At 34.5% G+C, this 8981-nt stretch overlaps 1 protein-coding gene and 1 pseudogene across 1 annotated transcript; both read right to left on the minus strand.

Moving 5' to 3' along the window:
* Positions 1-1150: 1150 nt before the first annotated feature.
* LOC145057674 (cytochrome P450 CYP82D47-like) lies at positions 1151-3075 on the minus strand. Its single transcript, XM_079005542.1, has 2 exons — positions 2007-3075; positions 1151-1931 (listed from the first exon to the last, which is right to left on the minus strand). The coding sequence occupies exons 1-2, from the start codon at positions 2970-2972 to the stop codon at positions 1299-1301; spliced, it is 1599 nt and encodes a 532-aa protein (XP_078861668.1). The 5' UTR covers positions 2973-3075; the 3' UTR covers positions 1151-1298.
* A 3424-nt stretch (positions 3076-6499) lies between these two features.
* Positions 6500-7539, minus strand: LOC145057675 (ESCRT-related protein CHMP1B pseudogene; annotated as a pseudogene).
* Positions 7540-8981: the final 1442 nt, after the last annotated feature.

Consider the following 8981-nt stretch of genomic DNA (forward strand, 5'->3'; position numbering starts at 1 on the left):
GGGATGTGTTAAAATATGAAGGTATCAATGAGTATTTGTATAGGTAAAGAGGCCAACGTCTGTTTTTTATAAAAACTAAAAGAGGGATATGTAAAATATGTTTAAAATTAATTAATATTTTCTTAAAATATTTTTAATATAAAAAGTAGTGTAGGATGGGGGTTGAGAAAAAAATAATGTGGGGCCTATGTGGTATTAAGGGATGGTTCCATTCCCACCACCCTAATGCACAGATTTAGAGGTTGTGCAAAACACCACATGTTATGTGTTTGCTTGGAAGTACAACCATTAGTTCGATATCCATACTAAGATTGTTGTTTTTATCTGTACTAAGATTCTTGTTCTATCGAACACAAAAGTTAAGTAAATGGCTATGCTAGCAAAGAGCTTATTTGGTTGAAGAACTTCTTATCAAAATTGGACATTAAACAAGAATATTGTATCATGCATTATGGTAACTAGAGTACAGTTCACCATGTTTAAAAATGTAACGACACATATACAGATGAATTACTACTTTATAATATAATTAATAAGTAATGGTATTTTGTCTTTAACAAACAAGACATGCAATTAAGAATTGCAATTTGCATTAGTTAATCAAACACCCATAAAATAGGGTTATTATCCATACACAACATTTTTTCATACACAACAAATTATATTTTATATAGTTGTACAGTACAATTGTGTAAAAGCATAAATTGTTATGTATGGCTAAAAATTATTGTGCACAAATCACAAAGTAGTGATCAAATAGGTATGCATGATTTAATTCACTAATATTTTTTTTTGTTGGTTAAAAGCTTCAAAAAAAGTACATGAGAAATTCAAAGGGTAAAATTTGTACATATCCAACAACCTCGCGATCCATATTTATCGAAGATTCGTTCGTTTAAAGATTCATACATTGGATTCCCTAGGAACTCGCCGATAATGTCTACCCGGCCCTTTGGTATTTTTCTTTTACATCTTTCAAGTTTTCTTGTGGCAACCAAATCAAAAAATAGCACTCTCTTTGAATGCCCTTGACCATTCTTTTTCCTTGTTTCAGGTAAAGTAGTTTGAGGTATTGGAGGGATTTGCTCAAATTTTTGTTCTTCGAAACGTTCTCAAGTGAGTTTAATTTCAAATAATCTACAAATGTATATTGATGCTAAATGCAATTCTTTTTAATTATTGTGCATACCTCAATTATAATATGGTTGGTTGTATAAAAACAATAGGGATAAACGCTACATGACAGGCATCCAACTCAAATCACTGTACAACAAAGAGCTCAGTGGAGTGGTGGAGGCCTATGGTGGCACTAAGTTAAAATCCGGCAATATCCGTGGGGCAATTAAAAGCTCAAGTGGAGTGGCTTTGAGATTTGTCAATCCAGGGCTTTCAGTCATGTCAACCGCTTCAGATGATGGATTTTTGAACTCAAATCCATGTATGATATTGGCCAATATCAATTGCAAAGCATTTACAGCGAACGAGATTCCCAAGCACATTCTTCTACCACTACCAAATGGAATCAACTCAAAATGTTGACCCTTGATATCGATATCCTTTTTGCTTGTGAAGAATCTCTCGGGTATGAATTCAAATGGATCTTCCCATATTTCAGGATCGTGTTGAATCTTCCAAATATTTACCAAAAGTCGAGTCCCTTTAGGAACAGTGTAACCACCTACGATGCAGTCTTGTGTAGACTCATGAGGAACAGAAAGTGGCGCAGCTGGGTAAAGTCGCATTGTTTCATTGATAATGGCTTGAAGATAGACCAAGTTCTTCAAATCCGACTCTTCAACCATTCTATCTCGTCCTACATGCTTCTCGATCTCTTCTTGGGCTTTCTTTAACACAACAGGGTTGTTGACTAGTAAAGCTAAACCCCATGTTAGAGTAATTGTTGTAGTATCGGTTGCTGCAGCTAAAAGTGCCTGAGAAAAGCAACAAAAACTCACAACTGTATCTTTTGATATATATGTAACTTAAGGATTACCGAAAAATAGTACCAAACATGTAGCTTTCACAATCACATCAGTGCTGAAGCCAGGAAGATCCTTTTTAACTTCTTTAACACGAGACAACAAAGCGGACATGAAGGCTTCTTCTTCTTCTTCCCTCTCATCTACATGTTGTGTTGAGTTCATCTTCTTTCTATGCTCTTCTAACCATCCTTCAATTACAACATCCAATTCTTTAGCTGTCTTCTTCATCTTCTTCTCATACCCTCCTATATCCATCCACCTCAACCATGGAATGGCATCAGATGGCACAAACGCACCCAATAGTTCTGACAACCGCCTAATGGAAATCTTAAATTCATCTTCCTTTTGTTCGCCATGTGAAAATCGGTTCCCAAAGATCACCCTCATAGTCATGTTTAGAATCAAGTTTCCGAACCACTGTTTCATATCAACCTTTATCGTTTCAGAAGACCCTTTATTTGTCTTCCAATCTTTATACAAGTCTGTAATGGATGACTTCAATTCGGAGGCTCGGATTTGTGAAAGCATTTGAAGGCGATGATGAGAGGCAAGTTCAAGAACAACTATCTTCCGTATCTCACGCCAGTATGATACATGTGGTGAAAGGGCGAAATTAGCATAATTATAGCCCATCAGCTCAGTTGCCATTGACTTTGGTCTGGTTGCAAAGACTCTATCGTTTGTGGTTAGGCACTCTTTAGCCATTTCTGCATTGCTCACAACTAGGACTCGATTAACCCCAAGTTTGATGGTGAATATTGGTCCAAACTTGTGGGCCATAGAGCCTAAGAGTTTGTGAGGAACTTGAGAACCAGATAAAAGATAGAGGTGACCAATTATCGGCCATGAGCCTGGTGCTTCAGGTGCTGTCTTTGCTAATCCTTTGCTGCTCGTGTAATTAGCTCCACTTCTTATCCACGCCAGATGAACAAAAAACAGGAAACAAGATATAGTTGCTGTAAAGGTTATGAATGATAGAAGTAAATCCATGATTATCTTTTTGGAGTGATATGGATGAAGTAATGAAACTTGAGGCGATTGTAATGCTAGTTGATAGCTGGGGACCCTATCATACACCACTAGATAAATGATTCTTGTTAGTTCGTTTTTCAACATTTAATCGTAAGATGGTCAAACACGTGTGATTCCGCTGTTCAAAAAAAAAAAAAAAAACCGTGTCACCATGTTAGTGACATTTGAGGAAATACGTGTGCTACCTAGCCACTAAGGAAATAAGTCAAAAAAAACCTTCTAGGGGCACAACACAACTAAGTTTTAAAAAAAAATGTATAAAAAAAGAGGTTAGATGTTATATTATCTTCTTTTAATTACAGCAAAACTTATCGAAGAATATTCATAAAAAAGACCAAATGTTTCTTATATATTATTGAAAACGGTTAAGTTAAGTTTTTACGGAAATGAGATATTTTTGAAGTAACTAGGCATATAAAGTTCAACTCTTTCTGTCTTTCACTAAAAAATCTTTAGAGAACAAAAATTATATCTTCAGCGAAATATTTCTAGACAAATTACATCCTGGCTTTTATGATGTTTTATCGAGATTTAATTACGTTTTTGTAAGTTTCTTTTCAATATCATTAGCTTAATTTATATTGAAAACAAGAATATCGGACTCCAGAAGACGTATTTCAAGCATGTTCATCGAACTCCGAAAAACGTATTCCGAACATATACATCGGATTCCGAGTTCCAGCGACCGTGTTTTATGATATTTTTCACATTTAAATATTTAATTTTACACAATAAAATATGTTATATATGTTTGTCTATATGTTAAGCTTTATGATGTTGACCTCAAAATAAGTATTATTGATGTGTTTTTTTTTTTAGATTTCTTGAAAAAATATATGCATCAAAGCAACGTCTTTGTTTATGACTTTTAGTCGGTTTATCTTTTGTTTTGTTAATATAAGGTACTTAAATTGGTGTTTGTTTCAATAATCCTGGTTCTAGACCTTAATTACGTATATCATCAAGGATGAAGTCACTAACTCCATTGGGTTTGCCATAGTCAATTAGTGTTTAGCGCTTAGGGCATGGGGTTACTTGTCAGGCGAGTCATGGTTAATGACTTACATATTTAAGAGAAAGAAGCATCGGAAATTACTCCATTGAGTGGGGTTTTGTCCATTAACGATTATGGTTTGGGGTTTATGATTTCTTGTATTCCATTATGTATAAATGAAAGCATTAAATTTTTCGACTTCATTTATTTTATAAGTTTTTATTTACATAATGAGTATGTTCACTAAAGTAATAATATTTCATACAACAAACATACAATTCCAAATAGAATATGTGATTAACTAAGGGCCTATTTGATGTGTGGCTGACTGGGTCTAGTAAGCTCTTTTTGCTGACTCGGTCCGGTCAACGTGTTTGATAAAGGGCTAATTATGTCTGATCCGGTCCAATGAGCTGATTGGGTCATGAGAAAATGTCTGATTCGGTCTTAGGAAAAAAAAGAGGCTGACTGGAACATTTCCCACATTGCCCTCAGGCTTTCAACGCTCCATCGTGAACGACCCAACCTTTTCTTCCTCTCTCGCTTCTCTGTTCGCTGGAGTTTGCTCCCTCTTCTGTCATCGTCGGTGCATCCCTCCCCCTCCACTTACACCAGCACAACCATTCTTCACCATTTACCCAGCGACGCAACCTTAACGACTCCATCACAGATTATCAGCCGACCTTGTCCTCCATCTCCTCCGGTAAGGTCTGTAATCGAACGTGGTAGTTTTCTTTAATTGCTTCAAAGTTTGATCTGAAAAATCGTTGATTGATTTTCTATTTCTTGTTTATGGATGGAATTGGTGAATTCATTAGTTTGATAGAAATTTTTGGCGACCCGAACTTGGCTAATGGTGAAATCAGATGTGACTAAATTTGAAAGTCAAATTGATTTTCCAGGGCAAGCTTTCATTTTCCAAATGTGATTGAATTTGAAAAGCGGGTTGAACTTGAAAAGCGGGTTGAATTTGATTATTGATTTTTGATTCAATTTTTGGAATTACCGTTAGAACATGTTCTTGAATTAAACTTGTTCTCGAAGCTGTTTGTGATTTAATACTTTCAGGCCTTTTGAGATTTGTATTTCTACTATGATTTTGCTTTTAAATGAAGGTCTTAGCAAACATACAGCCGATGAAGGACTTAAACAATGCTTTGGAAAGTTTGGTGAGGTTGTTTGTGGTTTGTTTCTTCTCAGTGAATTGTGATTTTGATTCATAAATGTGTTGTTTTTTACCTCTAATTATATTTTTCGATTAGTAAGTGATAGACTTGCACAGATGTACAAGCAATTGGTCATAAAGGTTTCAAATTTTCTGTTCTTTATCGAGTTTAATTGGGTTTTTTTGTCATCCCTTTGTTTTTTTATTTTTGGGAAGATATGGTCTTTGGATTGTTATATCAAGATGACGATTTGTTGATAGCAAAAGTTTGAAGGTCAGTGGAATAGCTAATACAAGTGTTGGTGGAAAAGCAAGATCTTGAATGTTGTATTTATTTTTATAATTCTCAAATAAATGAAAGTATGTTGTGATTAATATTAGTTATAGAGTTTTATGCTAATTCCAATATGTGTTGTGCTTCAGATGTTACAAGGGTAAAATAGTCATTTTGTACAGTCAGTTAAATGCAAAATCAAACAGCAAATTTCAATCAAAAGTTAACTCAGTCAGCTCTGACCCAGTTAGTAACTATCAAACGACCCCTTAACATTCATCATCTCATTTAAATGATGAATACATTACTTGAATTACGATACATATTTAAGGATTGAGTGAAATGATAAAATGGTAGTGTTTGATGTGTTTGTAGTAGGCAACATGTAGTAAAAACAAAAAAGAAATCATTTATTATTATTGTTTGATTAATAAATTAATAACCCTAAATGTGATATACTAGAATAGGGTTATTTTGATCTGAAAATCTGAATGGAACAAGGTATGCATCACTTCTTGTGTTGAGTTTTCTTTTAACCAGATTCAAGATAAAAATCCAATGTTATGCTTCGGCTTATTATGTTCTGATTATCAAAATAACCAACAATGCGAAGATTATTAACTTAAATAACTCTTTTACTTTCTGGTCTTCAAAAACTCGTTCCACTTTGATGCATTTGTTTTGAACACTGTCTCTTTTTGTTAACTTCTTCATTGTAAGCCTCCTTTTGATTACATTACAAAAACTAAATTGAAAACATAATATATGAGTTACTTGATTATAACAACTGTTGCAATTCTCAGAAGACAATTCTTACAGAAGATGGTTGAATGAAGAATCACGGCATTCCAATACAGTGGATGAAAATTTGTAGTTTTTTGTAACAAGTGACATGATTATATCTAATGAATCCTCCTGTATATGAATCCATCCATGAAGATAAGTATACTTATCCACTATCCAGTATCATGGGACATGAATAGTAACTGGAAAATTTTTGAGCAGTAAAACAAATTAATGGAACTACGGAAGGCCAGAAAACAGAGATGAAATGACAAAATGTTACATAATTCGACAATGGGCAGCCATGAAAGATAACTAGCCATAATATGAGTTCCAAATTCGAATTCAGTGTCAAACTCAAATACATCAACTTCAGATGTACCAATTCAAGAACATGGACAACAAGATCATAAGGATTTGAAAGTTCTAAACTGTAAAGGACATACACTTATAATATTGAAGATAATAAGTAATATACTCAAATTTACATAACATCATGATTCTGGATGATTACCTCGCAGAAGATCCATCGGAACGTATGGTTGAAATATAGATAATTACCCACGAGCTTTGAGATCCGCAAGACGCCGGGATAGATCATCCTCGTCGACCTTTTCTGTATTCTTCACCGGCACAGCATGACCAGCCGCCTGAGGCAATCCAACCGACACCTCAAGACCATAATCATCAGCCACTTGGTGCATCAAGCTATTAACCTCCCCTTCCGGAGTCGAAAGCGAAGTACTTCCAGCCATCGAACTCTCCATAAACTCAGCCTGCACCTCCATATTCACAAACTGTTTCTCGAACTGATCCATCGTTTCCGACATCTTCTGTAAGTTCCCTGTAGCTAGCGTTGACTCCAAGGACTTGACGATCCCCGACATGGATTTACTGATCGTGGTCATTTTCGCCTGAGTATCAAGCCTGGCAACGACAGCATCCAATCGGGAGGATAAACGAAGGTAATTCATCTGCTCGTTGCGTTTACGAATGGCGTTTTCGGCGTAAATCCGAGCTCCGTCCATGTTACCTTTTTCTATTGCCTTTTTTACTTTGAGTTTTTCGGATTTCTCATCTTTTTCGCATTTTCTTGCTTGACGTTGGAGGCTCTTGGCCGTGAATTTGAGCTCCATGATCTGGTTCATAAGCTTCTCGGCCTGTCGGCTTCCCATTTTTGTTGTATCTAGGGTTTTGAGAAAGTAAAGGGTCTTTCGATTTGGGAAGAAGAGTGATATGAGGTTGAAGAATTTGTGCGTTTCGCGTTTTGTACAAAAGGTAACAAAGAATAGTTCACTTTTCACAAGAATAAAAGAGTAAAGGGAACAAAATGCTCCTTGTGGTTCGGGAGTTTATGGTAATTTATGTGGATGGTTTTTTAATTTATATTTTGAAATAATGACTTAAAAATATAATATATTCTTATTAAGTTTTTTTTTTTTTTTATATTTATCCTTTCAACTTGTTAAACTATACACATTCAGTCCTTATGACCAGTTATTTCAGGTTAACCGGTAAAAATGTCTTAATAAGGTAATATATTTCTTATTCTATACACATTTAGTCCTTAATATTTTTGTACATATTTAGTCCTTAATTTTTTTTTGTTGCAAAATAAACTTTTTGTTTTTATTTTTGTACTCATTCAATACTTATGAATGTTTTCTTTAAGTTTTTCTCATAACATTTTACATGGAACAATCATTAACGAAGTGTTTTAGACTTTTGATGCTTATGTCCATCGCGATCTCGACTACTTGGTTGCTTAAGTCATGTGTTTTGAACATCATAATTTTTTCATTCTATCTCGGATTTTAACGATCTTTATATCTATGTGTTTGTATTTTAGTCTACTACAACTTTCATTACTTCCGTTAAAAAATAATATATTTTTTAATTACGATCTTTATATCCATACGTTTTTTATGAATGCATTTATGGATGTTTATTTTTGTAAAATCGTAAGTAAAAACATATTATATTTTAACGGGAGTAATCTTAACGAAAGTTATAGCAGACTTAAAAAACGAACACGTAAACATAAAGATCGTTAAAAGTAGATATCGTATGAAGAAGTTACGACGTTTAGAATACAAAATCTAAGCCAAACCACAAGACCTATGCAACCAAGCAGTCGAGGTCGCGATGAACATAAACATCAACAGTCCCAAACACCTCATCAATCAGGGACGGACGTAGGATTTGGTAGTAGGTGTTGCCGGTCCGTAGTAGGTGTTGCCGGTAAGTAGAAAAAAGAAAAATATCGAAAAATTTACACTGCGTACAGAAAAAGCAGAGGTTGTCGGTGCCACTGCGGGCACCCAAAGAGAACCGTCCCTGTCATCAATGATAGTCCCATATTAGATGTCGTGAGAAAAACCTTAAATAAATCATTCATAATACCGAATTGATATAGAAACAAAAAATGACTTATGTTGAAACAAAAAAAAAATTAAGGACTAAATGTGTACAAAAATATTAAGTACTAAATGTATACAAAATGAGAAATATATTACCCTAATAAGTCATATTTTCTGGCTAACCTGAAGTAAACGGTCATAATGACTGGATGTGTACAGTTTAACAAGTTGAAGGGGTAAATGTGGACGAAAAAAAAATTTATTGACCAAATGTGTACAAATCGAAAAATATATTACCTTTTTAAGTCATTATCCCTTATATTTTTTGTGATTCGGTTCGTGTAATAGGTCTGTTGAAAATATCTATTGTTACTCTATTATTCAATCCGAT

Source organism: Lactuca serriola, chromosome 6 (genome assembly GCF_051521515.1).
Source record: "Lactuca serriola cultivar US96UC23 chromosome 6, Lser_US96UC23_V15, whole genome shotgun sequence".
NCBI classification, from domain to species: Eukaryota; Viridiplantae; Streptophyta; class Magnoliopsida; order Asterales; family Asteraceae; genus Lactuca; species Lactuca serriola.